General features: G+C 31.4%; 2 protein-coding genes across 9 annotated transcripts in view; one reads left to right on the top strand and one right to left on the bottom strand.

The window, feature by feature from the left end:
* The window catches only part of LOC119832212 (ATP-sensitive inward rectifier potassium channel 12), a 28,079-nt gene extending 22,089 nt beyond the window's left edge, over positions 1-5,990 (top strand). For 3 of the 6 annotated variants that reach the window (XM_038355840.1, XM_038355842.1, XM_038355843.1), the window contains 6 exons: positions 108-287; positions 733-922; positions 1,347-1,471; positions 1,818-1,923; positions 2,506-2,893; positions 3,267-5,990. In XM_038355840.1, the coding sequence (XP_038211768.1) occupies positions 108-287; positions 733-922; positions 1,347-1,471; positions 1,818-1,923; positions 2,506-2,893; positions 3,267-3,333 (1,056 nt within the window). In that variant the 3' untranslated portion in view covers positions 3,334-5,990. Of the gene's footprint in view, positions 1-107; positions 288-732; positions 923-1,346; positions 1,472-1,817; positions 1,924-2,505; positions 2,898-3,266 lie in introns of those variants that run through there. The other 3 variants (XM_038355841.1, XM_038355844.1, XM_038355845.1) reach the window with 2 other exon arrangements.
* Positions 5,991-8,655: 2,665 nt separating this feature from the next.
* Positions 8,656-24,223, bottom strand: LOC119832213 (G protein-activated inward rectifier potassium channel 3-like). 3 transcript variants are annotated; one of them, XM_038355847.1, is made up of 4 exons: positions 23,850-24,223; positions 17,748-18,187; positions 10,777-11,834; positions 8,656-9,238 (listed from the first exon to the last, which is right to left on the bottom strand). In XM_038355847.1, exons 2-4 carry the CDS (start codon positions 18,053-18,055, stop codon positions 9,132-9,134), a joined length of 1,473 nt encoding a protein of 490 aa, XP_038211775.1. In that variant the 5' UTR covers positions 18,056-18,187; positions 23,850-24,223; the 3' UTR covers positions 8,656-9,131. The 3 variants fall into 3 exon arrangements, with proteins under 3 accessions (XP_038211775.1, XP_038211776.1, XP_038211777.1); XM_038355848.1 differs by lacking the exons at positions 17,748-18,187; positions 23,850-24,223 and adding an exon at positions 12,085-12,352; XM_038355849.1 differs by lacking the exons at positions 17,748-18,187; positions 23,850-24,223 and adding an exon at positions 12,133-12,350.
* Between the last annotated feature and the right edge of the window lie 596 nt (positions 24,224-24,819).

The following is a 24,819-nucleotide window of genomic DNA, read 5'->3' as shown; positions in this document are numbered from 1 at the left end:
AGTGGTCGTTTGAATTCATATTCGGTGGATATGTAATACCAATCGTTCGAATTTAAGGTCAATTGTTTTTGATATCGAATTTCAAAACCACTTTCTCTTGTCCATAGGTGGGTCTAATATTCGCGAAGCTGGCTCGGGCCAAAAAACGTAATACAACTCTGCTGTTCTCGAGGAACGCGGTTATTTGTCTGAGAGACGGCGAATTTTGCCTTCTGTTTCGAGTTGGCGACATCAGAAAATCGCACATCTTGGAAGCGCACGTTCGAGCTCAGATTATTAGAAAAAAGGTTGTACTACTGTTAGTTCATAATTATTTTTGATGTTGATTGTTGCATAATTTTTTTGGTGGTTTTCAAACTGTAATTATACTTATTAGACCCGTCTAAGGATTTCCCCGCAACCATTTAAATGCATCAATAACATGCTTTATCGTTGTAAAACTCTCATAACACGCTTTTATTCGCAATTTACCTTCATGTGAATGAAAATCATTTTTTCAACATGCACGTTGAATGCATTTTTATATATAAGGTAACAAGTTAGCAAACATGCTATATTAACTCACATTTGTTGTGCTTTTTGTATGCTACTTATGGCCTGGATTTTGGCTAGCCATTGGGTGAATAATAACGCTTACATGCTTCTTCCGTGTTTAATATACATCTTTAATTATGGATAAAATGGTCACACAATTAAAACTGTTTTTTAATGGATTACATCATTAATCAATAGATCACCAGAGAGGGAGAGTTATTGCCATTTTACCAACAAGAGCTGAAGGTGGGAGCTGATGGAGAAGAAGACAGACTGATGTTCATTTGGCCCATGACTATTGTCCATAAAATTAATGAGAAGTCGCCGCTTTACAACCTTTCTGCCTCAGATATGTTAAGGGAGAGATTTGAGATTGTTGTTATGCTTGGTAAGAATCCTTTTTAATAACGTATTTATTATAGAGAAAATGGGTAATTGCAATTTGCAAAGTATAAGACTACTAAGAACTCTCGTAAACATGTTACTTACTCATATTTTTACACTTAAAATCTTCATAAAACTGAACTTGTTTGTAGTAGATGTACATACGCTATCTCCAGTCTAAACATACTTCTCAGTTCTTGTATCTTGGCACTTCCTTGACAGTGATTTGGTCGTTTGCCCTAAACTTTACATCATAAATGTCGTTGGATTATTCATGAGTTTATAGTTTATTTCTACAACGAACGTAATTGAGCAATATTGATAAAATTGTATGGTAGCCAAATTAACTTATGTGCCAGCGAAGGCATATATTTAAATTGTCAAAAACTCTTTTTTTTTCATTAATTTTGAATTGAAATACTTTTCAGAGGGTGTGATTGAGTCAACCGGTATGACGACTCAAGCGAGAAGTAGCTTTTTACCGTCAGAGATTCTGTGGGGACACCGATTTGAAACTATGGTATCTTTCCGAAAAGATACTGGAGAATATGAGGTATGTTAAAATGTACTTATTTGAAAAAGTTACTCAACAAAAATTCAAAGCATTAGTTTCAATAATCGTTCATATAAGTTACAATTGTATGGCATGGAGTGCTCAATAACTCAATGTCCCCTATATTGTCCCCTGTATTGATATCCTTCCACAATATCATAAAAGAAACTTGAAATAATGTAGAATGCTATAGATATTATAAATGAAAATACGATATGCTCTATTTGAAATACTATTTCCATTTCACTTCTAAGTTTGTATAGAAGGAAAAATGTATAGACTATAAAGTATAGACCGATTACAATAGAATAATTGCATCAGCTAATAAATCATTGCACGTTTCCAGGTGGACTACACACGTTTTAACAACACATACGAAGTGGACACGCCTCTCTGTTCCGCGAAACAACTCGACGAGCTCCGAGCCACCGTCTCCACTTCCCAGAAATTAGGTATTTATGTATACATATTAACTTATAAGCACTCCATTATCCTCGTTTTATATACCTTTTAACTTCTGCGCAATCAGTGCTTTAAATAGCCTTTACGTAATACTTATCTTCCCACAATCTGAAGAGTTTCTTTTTGTTGTAGGTTTTCCTTCTGAATCGTTTAAAGATAATTCATAAGCAATTTATGTTTATCGTGTACGATAAATGTGTGTTTTTTTAAGTATATCTTGATTTGTTAAAAAAAAAAGAACAAGCAAAGTACAAAAATGCGGACAGGGAAGTAAGATGATTACTCATGAGTGAATATGGAAATTTGATGATTAGACTCTCGAAGGGCATACATAAAGCATATCACGTAGACTACAACATTCTATCTGTTACAAACCCATCAATAAAATACATAATAGATATAGTTAACATTTTTGTTATAGGAACTAATGTTTTTCTTTCTTCTCATAATCATTAAAGTAGATTCTAAACATCTCCCTAACAATTAAATATAGATTTTTTTCCATGCCTACCCCAGCCCAGCCAGGCCTAGGTTTTTTGGTATATATACCAATAATTCTTTAAAACTTCCAGATCGCATGCTCGGCACCATTCCAAAGTCTTTCTCTAACGATACATTAGACATGAGCTCAGTCGATTCCATGTCCCTGGACGAGCACATAGAGATAAAGATACCTGAAGCGCGCGCGAGAGAGAACAGGCTAATGGCGCAGAACAACTTCGTGCAGCACGTCAACGAGAAGAAGAACTCCAGTCACACGCACTTGGCGGTCGAGAACGGCCACGAAGCTCTCCCGAAGATCAACTCGGCTATCGCGATAGATAAGACAGAGCGAGACGGACATATGCACAGGAGCCACAGCCACGCGAGCATGAAGAGGATGCACGGTCTCGCGCCGAACGGCATCGGCCATATGGCGAACGGCCATGATCATAGAGCGGAACACAATAAAATCAAAAAGTAAGGGCAATTTATAAATTGTGTTATTATAGTACGAGTCGTGTTATTTTTCCGGTTTGAATATTAATGTGTATTATTTTCTATGATTTAAATTATTAAGAAGATAATATAGATATCGCAACACAAATAAGAATAGAATTGAAATTTATTTACTAAGTTTGCCATACCCAGCCTCAGTAGCACGGTACCAATTACAACCGGTTTCAATACTTCCAGAGAATCTCTCTCTGATAGCTAATTTGCACAATTTGCATCAATAAATTTTCATACATTATTTGTCGTTTTGAAAGAAAGAAGCTAAACTGAACATATGGAGGAGTTAGTACCCGAAATATTATATGCTTTTAACTAATGAGAGTGTCGATTATTCCAGGTCACCAAGCGAGCATCAGATGGAGTCGGTGATCCCGATCCTGGTGACGTCACCGGAGCCCGCCTGACCGCGCGCGCGCGTCACCTTCTCGTGCGACCAATAGCGTACTGCGTACTCAATACGCGCGCGTGTGTACGTGTATTTGTACATTCGTATCGTTTTTTCTTATATATATATTAAAATGCATGAAAAATTTAATAATTTACTAATATAGAAAAAAAGCTTAATAGTGAAATCTTTATACTTTAAAATAACTAGCCACTCTATCTTCTCTGTGTATGTAAGAAAAAGTAAAATTGTTCATGTATGAAATACATATGAAATAACATATCTATTAATTTGAATTGAACCAAATAAATTGTTATTGTTAATTTTGAGGAATGAAAAACGTATAACATCATATATGTACCTACACGCAATCATCTGATTTTGCGTGTCAAAGCTATTTGAAATATTGTATGTATTGCAGTGTTATAGATTTTTTAATAGTTTCTATATATATATGAAAATTTTCTAATATCAATCATACATTACCATGGAGAAAAATGATGTAACTTTTAGTTTGAATCAATAATTTCTTTTAATTCTTAATGGCAACACCCATATCTTATGGCTTAAGGTATCAATGACTACAGATACGTAAATAGCGCAAAATAATTCTATTCTTTATTAGAAATGTATCAGTTATACAAAAAGAAAACAAATCGTTCAGAAAATTACTTTTATACCGTGTCATTTTTGTTCATGAAGTATTCTGGAAATAATTGCTTGTTGTTTGAACAAAAGAAATAGAAAATTTAATGTCAGTTAAAGGACGGCTAGGATTCATTACTAAATAAACTCGAAGACACGTTCGATGAACTGTCATGACATTAGATACATTGACTTTCATTTATTCAATTATTTATGATACAAATTTTATTGTACTTTTAGTCAAACATTTAGAAAAGCATACATTATAGTACATAAATATACCTTAACGTATAAATTCACATTCATCTATAAAATTAAACAGAAAATTTTAAAAAGTTTTGAAAAATTCCGAAGCCGGAAATATTAAAATTTTGCGTACTTTAAATGACAAGAACAGTTCTATCGAGATGTTCCAAGATGGATGGTTGCCAACATTCTCTGCGTTGTAGCATTGCCGCTAATACGTAAATAAAATGTCACAACAGTATTATTTCTAATTAATTTAAACACACGAATTATAATACTTTTCTGTTCCGAGAGTGACTTCCTTAGCTCTTACGACTGAACAGTATGTGGGTAACATTTAAAAAAATATATATCTTTGGATCAATACGTTTCATTTGTTTATAAAAGAAAACTAGAGACAGTGGAGATAGATGTGTTATTCATATATCATGTATCTGTTAATTAAAATATTTATATTAAAATTTAATGTGGCTTCTTATATGTATTATTAGTAATAGTATTTTCTATGTTAATGTACAAATCACCTACACGAGGTATCAGTAAAACAGAACAGGGTTGTACTGTAGACCAAGTATTTATTAACGATTAATTAGTGAAATTAGACATAGGGTGTATCGAAATTTACATATGATATGATTGTTTCAAAAATAATTATACTGTTTTTAAATTTCAACCCTGTGTTTTAGGTTAAGGCTTCTAGTTCTAGAATTTATATTGTTCTATCGTCAGTCAAACTAAGGATAGAAACTTCTTCCAAAATATAGTTTAATAATTATATAATTGCTTCCTTTTTACCAGTCGGTGTGACCGTGACTTATTCAAAATTCCTATATACTTAATAGAAAAATTTAAGGCAAGTATACCATTAGGCTTTTAGGGCTTCTCGTTACAGTGCGTCAACACAGGGCTAATGATCAACATCGTTTGTCATTCGTCATGTTTAGACGGACTATAAGTAATTGTACTAGTGTTTATGTATCTCGTAGTGAATCAAAACTATATTTATATAATCATTTATTTAAAGAAATTTGCTTTTAAAGATATAACGTACAAATATGTGTACTGCTATTATACAATCGGCTTTTTCTATGTAACTATTCAGTAATTTTAAACTTTTTATACAATGTACTTAATCACGTGTTATGGTAGGATAATGATAATAATGTATACCAGAATTAAATTTTCTTTAATATCTAACATGTAATATCGTTCAATAGCAAACTAAGAGCTATGCATTATTTTCAATATTTGCTTAGCAGCTGATTTCGTGGTTAAGTACTGTTTTAATGTAATTGACAAAATAAATAAATTTATTGTACAAATTATAATAGACGACTGAAACATTTACTACTGTTACTACGAGTATAATATTATATAGATCTTGTGATATTTGTCGATGTTCAAATACGAATTTATTATAAATGTTAAAAATTATCTTTTATGAAATTTTATCTGTTCGTCAACACTGTTATATTAATAAAAATTTTAATTAAACATTAATGCTGTCTCCATATTATGTTATTTGACTTTGTTCAAAGAAGTTTGTGCCAAAAATATAACATTGTATAATATTTGAATATATTTCTTACATTTAACACTATTCCAGTGTTGGCATAAAGCAGTTAAAATAAAGATAAATAGATTACTAATATATTGAAGAATTTTCGAATAGTCAGGGCGGTGCTGGCGCCGCAACATTCAATAAAACTTAGTCCAATGTGATGCTTTTATAAACCAATATGATGAATTGTTCTAGAATTTAAATATAAAATGTATTGATATTTAGCAAGAATTTAATTTTACCCACCAACCATTTTCATCCATGAGAATTTATATTTTTTTTTCTTGCAGAGCGTGTTTTTCAAGTTGGATTAATTAAAAAGACACATTCTTTAATCAAGATTGTTTATTTATTATATATGATGTGTAAAGTCAGGCGGGGCTCTGTGAAACGCGGGGTTCAATGAAACGATGCAAGAAATATGTGAAGTTAGATGCTTGTTTACAGCAACTCATTACATGCATAACTTGTTGACGCTGATCCTACGCTGCCCTAATCGAACTCGTATACATTTATATGCAAAGCTATAAAAGATATCATGATTTTATTTTAAATGTACTCAATAAAACTGAGCAAAACGAAAAAGTGAAATAACTTACGATGTTACAAAAATTGTTCTAAGCTATCAAAAGTAGCAAAAGTAGTAGTAAGTAGCTTTAAATGATTATTTAAAAGCTATTCGCCGATAGATGGCGTTGTTTATGTATTTGAAACAAAATTATGCTTGAGTAAATTAGAATTTACAGTTAATTACTTACATTAATGATAATAATGAAATAATATTATTTTTAGCAAATTAACAATATATTTTCTATCTATTCGGGAAGACATAAATAACATTTTATTTTGAGAAGGCGCAATCTGTTGTAATTAATAATCCAACACATCAACCATTTTTGTCATCTTTCTTCGATTTTGACTTGGTGACTTTTTCTTCTTCACTTGACGACGAAGAATGTTCTGGAGCATCGAAGAAATCTGATGGATATTTGATACAGGATGGTCTGCGCGTGAGGCTTGCTCTATGTATGGCGTCGACGACTAATCTATCCGTAACGTTAGATAGTGGTGAAACCGGTATCGGTGGCATACTTGTATGTGGGCTTGCGGGTGATGAACTATTCATATAGCCTGGAAATTATTAAATTATATTATGATACGTATTAAAGATCTTTTTATATAAGAGTTGACATAGTAGGAGGTGAGACGCCTGAGGAGAAGTGACCGCCGCTAAGGAATGGTGGCAGAAGTAAGAGAGGCATATAGTCTTTTTGTCTGGATTGCCAATTTTAAAGAAAAAGGGGTAAGAAAAAGGTTTGATGAGAGAATAAGGTAAAGTACTGGGAAGGGTAAGGAAAAAGTTATTGGGATTTGGATATTGGGCCAAAAAGGTATTGTTTAGGTGTATAGAATAAGATGTAGAGAAGACAAAAGATGCAGTGCATTTTTTTAGATTGAGAGAAAGATGAACGTTTATTATTAATACGTTTTATATTATCACTAGGTTTCGATTGCAGTTATATGATATAAACAAAAATAGGTACCTTTTCTAAAATAAATAAATTGTGAACATGTATTGATTTATGATAAGCTCTGTTCATTTCAATTCGATTAATTTTATTTTGTAATTTATTTTATTTGTTCTTTTAGGTGTCCTTAATATCAAAATTAATTTTTTGAGCTAATGAAATCACTAATACTGCTTTATAATTTAAATTGATAGTACACTGGTACAAAATATAGATTTATGGAATAGCCTTTCTCATGCGGTGTTTCCAAACGGGTACGATATAGGGACCTTTAAGAAGAGAGAGCTTATTCCTATTTAAAAGGCCCATAATGCATTCGCGATATTCCTGGAGTTGTGGGTGCATATGGGCAACACTGATAACCATCAGGTGACGCGTCTGCTCCATTCCTATGCAACTAAAAAGGAGATTTCCGAAAATAAAGGGCGAGACATTGCCTACATGTGAAAAATTTAAGTCCTAATAAAGATGAAATAAATAAATGTTTCTTGCTTTCTTACTTGAAATTTATCTAAACATAGACTTGATTAATCTTGCATTTTAAAAATTGGAACAAATAATATGTTTGATCTTAATCACCTCACGTTTTAACACATTTTAACAATTTTGAAATATGCCAACACACCTACTTCAAAAACGATAATTAAAATTTTAATGATAAGCCCATTTTCTAGCTTACAATATGTCAAAGTACACATTCAAGTGAGGATCATAAATTAAGTTGTTAGATAAAATATTGTACCTAATGCTTTGTTTTCTCAACCGGAGCTCTATTTATACACGACGATAAGTTATTTGTATATCACCACGTAATTTATTTTGTACCAGAATCACCGTACATATTATTAATCAATAAAGTACATTTACTTACCTGCACACTCTATTGATTAATTAGTAGTTATAGTCTCTTTGAAAGAGTTTACAAGCAACACTGAACAAAACACAGGACAAACTCAACACTGCAACAATTTCAATTTACAGTAGGTCACATATAATTCACAACATTTAAAACACATGGAATAACGAAAAAGTGCCAATACATAGAACGAGTAGACATAAATAGGTATATAAAATATTGACCCCTTGAAAGATTTTATTTCATTACTATACTATATTTTATTATAGTACATTTTCTTTATAGTGTGTATATGAATCAATTTATTTAATTTTGAAACAAAATGTTACAAAAAAATCACCCAATTGTAAAGCAAGAAAGGTTCCAAGTAGGTACATTAATCCGACGGGATGATTGACAGAACAGGATATAAAATTAAACACAATTTAACGTCACAACAAAATATTCATTCAAAATTTACACAAAATATATATATATTATAACATTTTCAATTATATTACTATCTCTTGATTTGTGACAAATTGTAAACATCGTAAATAATAAATATCTAAATACTGGAGTTTGCTGGATCTCATTTCATGACATCCATCATTACTTAACAATACAATTTATACTTAAACCTATTAAACCTTGATAAAACAATTGGTCGTATAACATAGTGGAATGTTTTCGAGTAAAGAATCACATATTGCTGTTAGGTAAACTACAGACTATCGACTTTAGCAGCTATGGTACTTGTTGAACAATGTATAATTAAAAATAATGTATAATATGACTAGTGGAATATTTAATATTATTTTTATTTAAGTGGAGATAATGCTGACAATTTTTGTAAAATATTTCTGAGATTCCACGGAGAAAAAATTACATTTTGTGTATAAAATAGGGATCTTTTTTGACTTGGTCTCAACATTTCTATAAATTCTAAAGACACTTACAAAAATATATTTTATTATCTTAACATTAGGTATTTTTATATCTCATAGAGTAACAGTAAAATCTCCATTCTTCTGAACTGCTTTCGGTTCGGGCGTTTTGGGTTCCTTTGGTCGTTCGGGCAGCTTTAGGACCATGGGTTCTGCACTCTCTGTGACACATCACAAACACATACAATTACAGTTTATATGTATTAAAGTGAAGCACGGCAAGCGAATTGTAAAAAAAATAGATTTTTATACATCACATGGGAAATTAATTCATTAGTTCATAACGGGTTTTAACCATAATTCACTTTAAACTTAATTAAATATACAATACTAATAATATAATTAGATCACATTCCACTAAAAATACGAACAAAGTGTGATACACTCTGTATGAATGGAAGACAAACTGCTCTTCATTTTAAATAGGTATGTATGTATGTTTAGTGGTAAAACAATACAAACTAATGAAAATAATATCTTTAAGTCTGTCGATTTTGTGATGACAATGAAGCTTATGATTCTTAAAATTAAAACAGATTATATAGTATATCTTTCGTTATTACATATAAGTTTTGTTAGTTACAATGTGTACAAACAAGTATTATTAGTGATTGAAAGAGAATATTAGTAACGTCATTAGTGTTAATTACTTGGAACAAATGTTTTACCTAATACATAGTGAGGCAAATTTCTCAGTTTTCATATGTAGCTGAATAACGACTTATGCTATACACATACACGTTAAAATAAACAAAGAAACAGTTTAATTTTTACTTTAATGCAATTTATACTTACAATTTTTGTTCATTCGTTAACGTTGTTGATTTATAACCACATTTAAGATACCTACCTACGTTTTAGGCTGTCTAATATTGGACTTACATGATCACACATTTTAAGTAAATCCTATTATTTCTTGAACAATTTGTAATTTATCTAAGTATAATATTTATCCTATTTTATTATTATGCCATAACATACTTAATATTTAACAAAGTTGTCGTCAATCGGAAAAAATAATAAAAATGATATGTACGTGCTTACCATTTTTAAATAATTTTAACTATGACTAATTATATTACTTAGGTGTAACAATTATTAACTTTGTTTGTTTTAAGCATTATTCATAATGAGTATAATTGTTACTACACATAAATCATAAAAAATAACAGCAAAAACTTTCCTAAATAGTCATTATTCATAGCATTTACTATGAACTCAAGATTGTATATAAATACTTTGATTTATTTACTTTTCCTAGCTTATTTCAGTCAAAGTCATATATCAAATCTATTCAGTATACTTACTTATTAATATTAAAATAATTACAGTCATCATTCATAACAATTAATTAGCCACACACATCGTGAGAAAAATATAGTAATTGCTTTTCGAAAAGTGCAATTTCTTGCAATATGTTAGGCGTAAATAGTAAAATATTATCCAAGATAGCCTAATCAGGGCAGTTCGTTTGTTGACCTAAGATAAATATTGCAGATAATAATTCATCACACTGTTTTACGGAACTAAATAATCTAAGCTGAGTCCTGTAACTCATTCATATACAATACCAAAATGACAAATACAACAGGGTGCTTCGTTAGTTTCAACTGAAGGGAAATGGACAAACACAGGACAAACAGTTAATTGCGGACACATAACCATCTACCACCAGGTTTAGCTTTGAAAAGAGACTCACCGATTGATCTATGGTCAGCTTGGCTTCCATAAAACTCATCGAGTTCCTTTGCGGAACACAACGGTGTGTCAACTTGTGTAGTTTCGTCGAATTTAGAATAATCTACTTCATATCCTTGACGTTCACGATTATATGTCACTAATGGCACAAATCTATGACCCCACATTATTTCACTTGTTGTATAACTAGAACGTGCTTGTGTTGTCTGCCCTGTTGATTCGATGGTACCCTCCAAAACTACAACTATTTCAAATCTTTCTTGAAGAACATCAGCGGCGGATACACCATAGAAAGGACTGCTAGCGTTTATTTTATGTACCATTGTAATAGGCCAAATGAAAAATAGATTGCTATCACATCCATCTGCGTTTAATTCTAGTTCGGTTTGGTAATGGGAGAGCACTTCTCCTTCTTTGGTTGTTCTAGATCGGATCAATTGCGCTCTTACACTAGCTCCTATTATATGAGACTTCCTTAAGTCGCCGACGCGGAACATAAGGCTGAGCTCACCATCTCGTTGGCAGATAACAGCGTGTTTAGAAAATAGCAGTGTTTGTGTTCTATGTTTTGGTCTAGTCATCTTCGCAAATACGATACCCACCATGAAAGCTTGTATCATAACTCCCACTATACTTTGGAGGCACATTATGAAAATTGCTTCGGGACATTCTTCTGTGGTTGTACGCGAACCATACCCAATGGTGTGTTGAGTTTCTATACTGAATAAGAAACATGAGGTGAAGTCGTAAATGTTGAACACACAAGGTTTCCAATTCGAGGACTCCTGCATCGGTGGTAAGTGGTCGGGTTCAAGATCGCCATGTGTGAACGCAATTAACCACCATATGAGTGCAAATCCCAGCCAAGAAAGGATGAACGAGAGCGTAAATACTAGCAATGTCCACCTCCATTGTGCATCTACAAGCGTCGTAAACATATCCTGCAAGAAGCGCAGCCTCCGTTGCTGAATTCTTGACTTGACAATGTTGCACTCGCCATTTTTGAGAATAGCGCGCCGTCTAGTTCTTCTAGAAGCTCCATGTCTATGCGAGCGGTTTCTGTAATAAAATAAGAAAACTATGTTTAATAATGTTCTCATGAATACACCTTTAGTTATTATAAATCGTAAGAGAGAGAACGCGTAGATCACGCGTGAACGATGCTACGATGCTACGACCTTCATAAATGTTAATGTCGTTAATGGGCACTAGTTAAACTTATAGCTAATTATAAAATATTTCTAAGACATAAACATTAAATTAATGGGAACTAATGAGAAAATGCAAGAAAACAAAAGCGACACAGTACGGATGGATTTCTGGCGTAGACGGCACAGGTTGGCACTGATCGACGAACCTCTTGGTTACTGTGGGGTAGTAGACTCCGGGGGAAAGATTGCCGTTCCCTGGGACAGTTTTGACTTTAAGCCATTCATCGGGGAGGAGATGTGCCTCCTCGCGGCTGGCGGGCGATTCCGGATCGAGGTGCATGGTGCCGTGCGCGCGGTTCACTCGCAGCGGACCGTCTGCGCCACCATCCCTCAGTACTCTCGTACCTCCTGAAGCATCGCACGCGATAATATCGCGATCACGACTGCCTGTATCGTACTCGTCAGCAAAATGACGCGCTAAACGTTTTATAATTATATCGCGAGATTCTATATCTCGAAAATTATCAGCTCGCTTGGAAAACAAATTTCAGTTAGTATCAATTTTTGACATTTATGTTTGTTCAGGGGACGTGAGAAGGCGTTTCGTCATCTTTCTTGCACGAATCATTGCAAATAATGAATAAGGAAGCAGATATAAGTAATCAATAGTGCTATAATAAACAGCTATAAAAATTTTATAGCTTTTAGCAAAATTTTCTAATTTCTGTATAATTTTTTATTGCTTATCTGGCCTGTATTATTAATTTTAATTTGTGAGGACTGATTAAAACCTTCTTATTTTTTTACAATAGTTTCGATTATCAGGTACCATCATTTTATGGGAAAACATGAAAAGGATATAACTATTTATTAAAAATTATAAATGAAATGTCATAATTCTATAAAGAAATCATAACGTTTTAAAACCGACCCATAGTACCAGCCCCACCTCTTTAGTCAATACTAAATTTTTACGGCATAAATTGACGTGCTAATTCGCATTTTCCCCATTCTAATTTGTATTTCTCGAACTTATACTGAAGGTCGATCCAATAATAATTAAATATTACATATGATCGTATCGAAGTATGATATTCAAATATCTATTATCGAGACGCTATTAGAGATCAGTCAACATTCAATACGTGATATAAATTTTAGTGAATTTTTCTTTAGGTTTATTTACTATTCGCATTTTAAATTTGATACATATTTAAGTAAAGCGTATTAGCTAATTTAGTAATTATCACCACGCCTCCATAAACATGTTGCGCATGATTTTCTTATTAAAGCTCACAAGTCAATACGAAGACACATAGAATCGTGATATCAAAATAAGCATGTTTATTACAACTGCGTTCAGGTATTTATTTATTTTTTCCTACGCAAATCCAAAAATATTTCTATTTATAATACAATATAAAATGTTTTTGGGATTTGCACAGGTAGCCATATTTAGAAATTATATTTAAGTTATCTTTTTTTTTTTTTTTTTAAGTAAATACAACAAAACAAAACACATCGACAAAAATGAAATGGATATTGAACGATTTTTTTTATGAATAAAAGTAAATTTTTGGTTCTTGTCATTGAAGTATAATAATAACAAAAGTTATTTTTTTTAATTATTTGTCAACTTTGAAAATTTTAACGTTATATGTACTTTTTTCTGATCTCAAACAAAATATTGACAATTTCCTTTAGCTTTAACGGATTGCGACTACTAGTTTCTTGAATATTCAATATAAGTTGCTCATAATAATTCTAAGAGTGAGTGAGTGACATATACAATATAAATTGGTTTATTGCCACAAATTATTGATATAAGAGGACAATATAATATAATGAATATTTTTTTCAATTTTTTTTCGCTACTTCATCATTTGCATGTGTTTGCCGCGTGTTGTTTGTAATGTGTCCTCTTAGCTTATATAGATTAAGAGTGATAGTAAGTACATACTTCTAAATCAATGTACCTATGGCTAAGAACATATTGACCTTTTATCTAATCTAGTCTAGCCATTAATTGCATAATTTATTTGCGATAATTTAGATGCGTAACTTATGAACTCTTTTCTAGAGTTATTTAATCATAAAAATCAATAAAAACTACACATTTATTTGACGGTATAGGACCAAAAACCATACAGAAAATTTATTTTGAAGTAGCGGCTTCACTTCCTAGTTGCCACCACCACTTATTGTTTTAGGTTTTTAATTAGTATTTTTCAGCTTAATTATACAAGATAATCTTTATATGAAGGATTATGTCGTATGATAAATATTCCCGTATCTAGTTACACAAATAATTTTTATTAGTATCTTAAAGTTTATTTACGCGGAATATCGTATTAAAATGCATTAACGCTTAGCATAATCTTTATGTTTAACAATGCTATTGCCGGATGATAAAATATACAGCTGAATTACTTAACATATCTTGGTAATGTAGAGATTTAAGAGAAATTAAGATGTGGGTAAAGCAATTTTGATAATTTTTCTTTAAAATTTTAATTATATCATTACTCTTCAACAAACAATGTGAAACCGTATAGACTTAGTTTTTATAATACTTTAAACATGTTACTTTTAATCATAGATATGCATAATCCTTAACCGTGCATAACTAAGAAAAACAATGAAATTGATAAAAAGCTATTAATATTTGTTTATCATGCAACTTCATTGCATCAATTAACAGATAAATTATCAATATTCGCCAATAGCGGTATATTTAAATCGACAAAAGTCCGTATTAATGGACTGAGTCGCCCTTATACAGAGGAAAGGTGTTTCGGTTTGATTAATGGGTTTTATCTAGACACGTCGGTGTTTACAGATTTTAGTGGATTTGGCAGATTACGAGGATATCCTTTAACTTTAGATAGTTATTTGCATACCTTGAACAGTGACGCTTTTACACGCACTGAGGCTAAACAGATTAGAACCGATTAAACCTGGTATGTGGAAAGTTGGCAATTGATAATAAATAATAAAGAGTTATGAAAATTGGAAATGGGTAGATAGATACTGTTCAACTATTATTTCAAATGAGGAAATGCCTAGATAATCGCTATACCTACGTAGATTTTCGTGTTAAATATATTTAAAAATTAATAGAGTATAGACAAATTTATATGTACGCTTAAATTTTCATGTAACGCAAGTTAAGATAAGGAATTTTCTAAACAATAAACTCAATGTCAAAGTGACGGAGTATGAACCTAATAAAAATGTTTACACATTTATTTTCGAACTAATGGTTTATTAATACTCAGGGATCACATAGATATCCACCGTTGAAATAATTTTTGAAAGCGGTACAGTTTTCCTGAAATTTTCGTGTTCTAAGAAACAAACAAACTCTTCAGATTAAAATTATTAGAATAGAAACCAAGTAAAGATTTAGCAATCAAGTGGTACGATACATTTTTTTCAAGCTCACTGTAAGGTAATACAGATTTGTAATGTAATACAGATTTTTTCAATTGAAATGTTATAGCAACTTCGTTGAATATTACCACATTAAAACAAAAAAAAAAAACTTTTTTAAATTAACTGCCCTCTCGGTCTATTGACGTAGATAAATGTCCATAGTAACGCTATTAAAATATAACTCGTTACTTATAAAAATTGGATTTAAATTTGAAAATTGGCCCTATTACACAGAAGGAAGGTCGTATAATTGTGTCGACATTTACGGACTAAATTAGCGAATCTTGATCGATCGAATCATATTTCTATTCTAATCCAAATAAATAGCATAGTCATATTTCGTTTACTCATAACTACGATTAATATTTTTTTCTTGGTGATCTAAAGAGTCTGATATTGATCTATAACATCTGTGCGAAAGAAATTATTTCTAGAATAAAAAATCTAATTCTGCTGAAAGCTGCTAGTTTTCAAGAACAAAAAGCGTTTGTTTTCTATAACTTAAGCAAAACTACAAGAAATACTCACTAGTAGGGAAGTAGTTAATGTATTACCTATACATTAACTGCGTTAAATTTATTTAAACATAATACCCTTCAAGATACCTCGTCACGCTTATGTCTATTGTAAACGAAAGTAGAACAAACTTGGTCAACAACGATAATGTCGCTTATCTAAACACTATTTACGTCTGCGGCGCATTTTCAGGAATTTAAAACGTTTCACAAACTATTCCAATAATAATTAATAAAAATCACATTCACATTAACTAGATAACTTCACTTTAACATGTGCCGTTCTTCAAATTAGTCATGAAACTGAACTATGAATAAGAAAATAAGTTATCGGTACACTGATTAGATATTGGAAACTTGAGGATTGCGATACGATTTCTTGGGGAGTGCTAAATAAAAATGTATCTTTATCATCCATATAGTTTATCGTAAATACTAATGAAATCTTCAAATGGCATTCTGATAACCAAACTCAAATATGGGTAAATAAATATCACATTAACAATTAATAGATTAATTTTGCCATAGATTATAAGTAACTAAAAGATAATGATAGGTATTTAAACTAACACTAAAAATATATACTTGATTGGTGTGGGTTCAAAAATCTGAATTATACTAGTCAAACTAGTTTAAATGTGAAACAATTAAAAAGAGCATTTACTTGATTTATTTAAAAAACTGTAAGATAAATAATCTCTAAGTGGAGTTACCTTAAATCAAAACACTTACACGCTGATGTACTTATTATCAGAATATACTGGACATCTACGGATTTATCAGAAAAATATTTTTTATATATAATTTTAAATAAGGGTCTTTAGTTTGTTTCCGTGTATTAATTTTAATGTTTCTTCGCCGCAAGATGTTATTTGTAGACAAATCAAAAGTAGCATTTGGTTGTAATTTGACGCATAATAAAATTATTTTGCCGATGCTTACGTGATGCCTGAGTGCTATATATGTCCCATGGGCGAAGCCGGGGCGGAATGCAAATTGAAAGTAATCTATTTTTTTCCTTTTAAGCAAAAACGGTGTAGTTTTTTTGTTTGTTATTTCCGCCGTATATCTACTAATCCGTATTAAACGTATCTTTATTTATCTAATCTAAATCCCAACGATTTCAATCTAGAACAATACAAAATCGTTATTTGGCATAACATGGGACAAGGATTTTTCTCTTTCTTCGTATCATCTCTTCTCTTAATATTCTTAAAATATGCCAACAATATTATACATCTAATATAGGATTTATAATTGTACTTATTTATAATATTTGCAATTTCTTTACAGAGATAACACTTAGAATTAAATATGCTTAGTATATAATAAAATGGTACATCCATACAGTAAATACAATGATATCCATGTATTACCTAATTGTTATGGCAATGTTTAACCGCCATAATCGCTTCGTTTAATTTTTTTTTATGCAAGATAAATAAAAAAGATTAGTAACAAGTGAGTTTATTTTTTAATGCTTTACACCACTGTTTGGCAATTCGCGGGATAATCTGCGCTTATTTTAGTGTGCTTTATTGTGCTGCCGTGATAGTACCAGTAAATATCCTTCCTCTAGTTATTTTTTTTTCCTTTTTAAACGATAAGATACTTATAAATCGGTAACATAATATGATAGTTGATATAAAAAAAACGTATCAATCGTAAAGTAACAAATATGCGTAGAATATTTCGTAAGAGATTTCATAAAATTTCGCCGAATATTTAAAAAGTAAATATAAACTGTTTGTTAACGTCCCCAACAGTAAGCATATCTTTGAATATTATAATTACCTTTTAGAACTATTGCATTGTAGTCGCATCTGATCCTTAGGTTACTATGATAATAGTCTTGATATTCCATTACTTACCTACAGCTATCCACTCGATAAATCGTGCTCTGTCCAATAGAACTGCTATATGTCGGTATTCTATGCAAGCTGCTAACCGGGTGTATGGAGTGTCGCAGCAGTCCACTAGCACTGAATCCAAGCATCGGCGACTCCACCACGGAGCTGTCAAATACGCTGGTTTCGTCCGTTTCTTCTTCTATCACTCCTGGTTTGTAGAATATTTTGCCACTCGCCAATAACGGTTTCGGTTTTGGTTCTTTTTGCACTTCATCTTCTTTGCGAATTTCCATCTCATAAGTATTACGATTTGATGAGGACGCTTCCATGTTTGGTCTTTTTATCACGATATTAACCAGGACCTTGTCAAAGAGAAGGATTCAGTTTTAAGCACTGAATTCTGATCCATTTTGCATACTAATATTATTGTCATCATCGTTTGGGGTATTCTCATCGTTTTTCTGAAAACAAATTATTTTCAATAGTCAATAGACGTTCTTAAAAAACAGCAAATAATTAGTGATTAGGAATTTAATAAGGCTGTTAATACCTACAAAGAATATTAAATATTTCAATAGATACTTAATGAACTAATAGAACGTTATTTTATGTTTATTCACAAAGACTGCCCTTACAATAAATCAGACAATAGCTGTAACTATTACAATAATGTTTTTCATTCGTAACACATATTGCACACAGTGAATGCGAGTATCTTTGCATATCTTATTACAGGACTTTATATTGAGTATGTTCAATGGCATAGTGATACTTCCATTTATATAGAATTACATTGACATGCATAAGTTAGGCTCGAACAAAAAAAATAACCACTGGATAAAAAGGAGTAGTAATAGATTTTAATCAGACTTTTTACTTCGAAATCGTCTAGAATAAGTATACGTATTAATTTATGTACGAATTCGTGTATGTTTTCTACAACTTGGGTACTAACTAGGTTCTTGTTTGGCCCTTTGTCATTTATAAGAGTTAAAGGTTGGGTAAAGGATACTCTGGGCGGCGCGTATCGTATCTAATAAATATACTTAACATGATTCTCAATTAATCGAGAAGCCTATGATGAAAGCGGGAATGTATTTGTTCGATATTGGATGTCCATACCAATAGAACATTTCCCTACCAATAGAACATTTGACACCTTCAATACAGTAAGAATTCTGCCTGTTGTAGAAACAGCTAGATTATCAAAAATTTAAAATTAAACATAATTCCATATATAGAAATACTCCATTCTCTTTTGGATAATCCAACGAGATTCTGTCATATTCAAAAACATTGCGTGGGAGGCTCTCAAAAAGGGTAGAAAAATTAAAAGTGGCACATATAAAAAGTGAGTAAATTCCTCAGTTTTGTGATTGGATTGTTTAGGTTAATTGACCCGACTTATTATAGAATAAAAAAGACAATTATGATATCCTTTCTATATTATTATTAGAACATTCACATATTGTAATCGAATTTAAAATAAATAAGATATATATTTATATCCAATGATGTCAGCAGATACTATGTTTCTCTTGAAAAAATTACATTATGCCATTGACTACAAAATTTGTGAAAAAAAATATTCCTAAATAGGCTTGAAGGCTTCATAATTTTGTATTAAAATTCCAAAATAATTTTGTACACGTGCAGTCCACATTATCGCGCTAGAGCCGTTCCCCATTTTTCCATCCTGTCAAAGTAGCCTGTATACCCTTTCGCAAGGTGTATATTGTGAAAGGTATCCAAATATTTCCAAAATCGGTTAAGTGTTTGTGTTGTGGAAGCGAGAACAGCAGATGTAATAAACATTGACTAATTTGGGATAGCAGACCTAGACAAATATAGTAGGGGGTTGCGGACGTATTCTAACAAGCACCCGTGGCCTCTTCATTTGTGCGGCTCGACGGAACACAGTGGGGTTTTGGACATAACCCACGACCAGTATAAAAAAAGGCCTAGACAAAAAGCAAACATATCGTCAATGGTACAGAATTTTCTCATATTCCACGTACAGAAATTCCTATTCATATGAAAATTTGTAAAATTGTTCAAAGCGTGATTAAATAATATTTAGAACAGCGTTTAGTATTTTTTTTTTTGTTGGAGTTACATATTAAGCAAATCTAAATGTAAATTTAAAAAATGTAAAAAAATGAAAAATAAAATTATAATCCAACTAATTAGCGGTATTTTTATGAAACTATTTTCTAAACTATTAAATGATAAACCTAGCTCTTTAGTGCCATCTCGTGATGAGTAGATGGAATTCGTTTCACTACATACGTATGTTATCTGTACTATGAACAGTTTCTTTTTTGTTATTAAGATACTATTTATTTACACCATTAATATCATGCAATACTTAAACATTTATATTTGAAAAAAAAAAAAATATTATGAGGTGCATTTTTACAACGCATGTTATTTACAAATTTCAATACGCTCTTAATTCCCGAAGCAACTAAATAATACATCATTCAGGATATTATCCATCTCTATGACAACGCAACGGATGCGTTTATTTCCTTATTTCTTCCCACTAAGATTCAGGCATATTGCGGAAAACCTCGTAAAATACTTAACTATCTGTGTTCTTGGACAACAAGAAAATAGCTGCTCAAATGACCAATCAAAGGCTAAAGATGCCGCTCCTTCATAAAAATAGTTGTCTTAATTTTTTACAAAATAACCAATCGCCTAGATTCAACTGCATGAAATTTAATTGAATTAATTCAATAATTAATCTGCCTATGTGAGTTAGGTACCCGTTAATTCGCGATAATTGTTCTTTTTTTACTTTAATTACTTATTTTATGCAAGAGCTTAAGTATTTATGGATAAAAAAATCATGAAATACTGTTACTTTATTTTCTTAGACTAAGGGAGATGTTTCATATGTTCATATTTCTATAGATACGTAACTGGTATTGAATGACAGAATAATAATTCCTTTTTCGTAATTACCCTTTGTTCACCTGTAGCATAGAATATTTCGTAGCATTAGTAATATCAAGTTACGAATATTATGAATGCGAAAGTAACACAGTCTGTCAGTCCGTCTCTTCTTTACGCCTAAACCACCGATCGAAATTAAATTAAATTTAGTTTTGATTCGGAAAGCATATAGAATAATTTTTATCCCGAAAATCCCACTGGAACGGAAACAATGCGAGGAAAATCCCGGGACTGTATATTTTCTTCTTTGAGTACGCGGGCGAAGCCAAGGGCGGAAAGCCAATGACATGGTAATCAATGGTGAATTAAAATCGTTACTTCAAACAATTAGACCAAAAGCAATTAAATACCTACACCTCAAGCACACACATTTGTCAAACTCAACTCATATATCTACCTGGCTAGTTAGCGAAGGCCAATTTCAATTACCGCGTCTGACCAGTAATTAATGAGTTTGCTTCGTACCTGTGGCCCTATTACTATCCGCATATTACCTCTGAATTGCAGCATTGACAATGACGTCAGAAACAATCGATTTAACATGATACAGACAAATTAACAATGAGTTATTATGATTAATCATTAATTATAATTATTCACGAAAGAAATTCAGATTCCTACAAAACAAACGATCTAAAGATTAAATAAGCCCATGTTCTACCTGAATATCCTAGACCTATTTCATTTAAAAAATATACCTAACAGCTAATTTTCAGTAACTGATTTATTAACACTGGTAATACGAATGGAATAAAAACTATACCAAATGGAAACTGAAAACGTGTAAAAATTTAATGACAAAATTCAACCCAAAACAAGTGTATTTAATTCAATTTAATCTTTATATTATTCAACTCGACGCAACGTATTGAACAGCGAGTGAAGTCACGAGACTTATCATTCATCAATTGTGTTTGCACAAGAAAATACAAATTTTTAATTTGAATATTTTATAAACAAAGAATTCTATTTTATGTAAGTTCTTTAATGTCAAACAGATCTTATTTATGACAGTTTCAGTTTTCATCAGATCAGGGCGGTAGATACTCATCCTATCCTGCTATCCTACTATCCTACTTATATTATAAATGTGAAAGTTTGTAAGGATGTGAGTGTGTTTATTGCTCTTTCACGCAAAAACTACTGAACCGATTGCAATGAAATTTGGTACGTAGACAGCTGGACAATTATCCCGATATTCCTGCGGGATACGGACTTACGCGGGTGATTCCGCGGGGCGCAGCTAGTATTATATATATCTACGATATTTTATCATACATACGTATTAGATATGAATTATGTACAAGGAAACTAAATGTATGAAAGCATATTATCCAAATTTATAAAATGATGACCTTAACTTCTATTGTATCAAAATTTTGACTTCATGAATCAAACATAAAGGGACGGAAAAATAATACCATAATGTTATGATATTGTTCATATCATAGATTAAATCACGCTAATTGTTACTTTTTAAAAATATTTTGTTTGTGATGTATTTTATGCCACTCCAGTTCATAATAATATGATTTCAAATTCCATAGAATATTAAAAAAAAAGTGTATATGGAACCTATATGAGTTCCTACATTTTACATAATAAAGAGAATTTATATTAGCTATGTCTATCGAGATACTGCTTACAACCTCTTTATTATTATAAATTAGTGCACCATTATGTCCTATTTATGTAAGCTGGTCACTAATATTTAAAAGTATTTTTCAGGCAAATACCTGCGTCCTACATAGGTATAATAATATTTTTATATAAAGATACGTTATACCTAGTAAATCGATAGTAAATATTTTTTAACATGTGAAAGGATATAGTTTATTTAAGATAATTTGCAAGAGACGTTGGGGACAAAATTCACATGTCACTGGGATGTGCCTAAATTTATTGCAGTATGACCATCCAAGCAGGAAGTCTCTATTTTGGGACTACCAAGCAATTGATTGTAAACACAATCGTTCTTTCCATATAGTTATAGGGATTAATTAATTACTTCCTAAAGATAATTAGGAGAAGTGATAAAAGACCATAGAATTTTTTTCTAGTGTAGCTTCAATAGGTCTACAATTTTCTTTTTTTAAATAACCTTGCAAATGCTTTCATTTCACAAATTCAAAACCTTCATATCACACAAGCACACTAATATTATAAATATGGAAGTTTATTTGTATGGATGGAGTTTATTTATAAGTCCGTCAATCACACTGAAACAACTAAACGGATTTTTATGATATTTGATATACAGACAGCTGACTTGCGTGATAAGAAACATTTTATACCAATTAAATGCTCCCTTGGGATGAACTTATCCGGGCGGAGCCAGGACAAGCGTTTAGTAAACTGTATATGTTATCACATCTTAATTAAAGAGCCATATTTGGTAAAATAAGGTTAAAAATTTTAATAATGCTATTGCCTCAAACTTGGAAATGGATTTATTTTTAATGTCCCCTACTTTGTTACGCACATCTGATATTATAGATTATGCTATGTTAATAGTATAATGGTGAGCGAATGACCTGCCCACGGTGTAATAAGGATCGCGTGAGTCAACGCAAAATTGGATGTCAACAAGGAGAAGAATGACACTTCGCCGCCCTATTTGTGCACATCTTTGTGACCTTAATCCTTTTCACATTAGAATGTTTGACTTTTCACAGATATAGGCAACAAAATAACATAGAAACATAAGTAAAATTACTTAATTTTGAAAGTATCAATTGCATTTCTTATGTGGTAGAATTTGTTTCAATAATTTTTGATATTTCTTTTGTTAGGGTGATAGAATTATTAAATGCTACATTGTCATAAACACACGACGCGAGTTACGGTTATAATTAACATACTGTTCATATTGTAAGATACATTGAAAACCTGAGACGTGAATATAAATTTAATAGTCACAAGTCTTCTGGATGGTGTTGTATAATGTATTGAGAATTGAGAGAGACGTATGTATTTTTTATTTCGTCTGTTTTTGTATTCGAATACCTATCAACAAATTTTATATTTACTCATTAATACAGTGACACTTATATTTACTAATATTTTACTTCAATAGCTGCACTATTATAAATTTACAATGATATAAATAATAAACTCTCAGGTAAAACAGAAACGAGTGTTGTAATCATATTTTATACTCACCATATCAAACAATTATCATTCTTATTCAGAATTTGTAAAACAATTACACATACATCAGATTACATAAAAAATATTTGTCTATAGGTACATTTAGGCGGGAAAACGCGGCGCTACAAGTTAGTTCTATCACAACATCAGTTATTTGTATTGGCGTGAATTATTTGTAAATACATCGCACCAGGATTATAACAAAACCCTCGGCGTGTGGATCGATCGCCAGGATTGAGATGACTGTCAACCGCATGCAGACAAGTCTTGTTGTTGGTACCTATTCCAATTGTAATCCGACTTTATTTGTTAACTGGCCACGCGCTCGGAAACAATTGACGGTGTTCACTCATTCACTGCCAGTGCCTCTGCAGATAAGATTTACATGGCCCTTTAGGTATGCTGGACTTTAATTTGAAACATTAACCTTTTACGACACATCCACCCCATATATTGACTATGTGAGTATGTTATTTTTATGGAATTGAACTAAATGTAACGAAAACAATTTCAATCAAGGTTTTCCATAGTTTAAATTCAGATCGGACACCAATATTCTATGTTTAACATACCACTGTACTAAGCAATTTAAATTTTGACCTTCACAAGATCCTTACCAATTACCAAATACATAAATGCTTTTGTTTTGTTATTGTGATTTAATCCTCTGAACAAAATTTTATTACATTTAAATTTTACTACACACCTTATGAAAATAAGAATGGTAGAAATATGCATACTTAACAATCACATTTCTTTTTTTTTAACTCATTTACATATTACATAAATCTACCTTATCTATGCCTACATTTTGTATTAATTCTAATTCAAAGTAGTATAACTTCATACATTTTCTGTAAATGTTTTACAAAGAACTCAAAATAAGGCAAAAATAAATCAGTATTATTTATGCTTTAACAATCTACATAGACATATCAGACGAAAACCTCCCAATACATAGTCGTGTATAAGAGAACAGCGA

This window comes from Zerene cesonia, chromosome 15, assembly GCF_012273895.1.
Source record: "Zerene cesonia ecotype Mississippi chromosome 15, Zerene_cesonia_1.1, whole genome shotgun sequence".
Taxonomy (NCBI): Eukaryota; Metazoa; Arthropoda; class Insecta; order Lepidoptera; family Pieridae; genus Zerene; species Zerene cesonia.
This window is presented reverse-complemented; position numbering and strand designations above follow the sequence as displayed.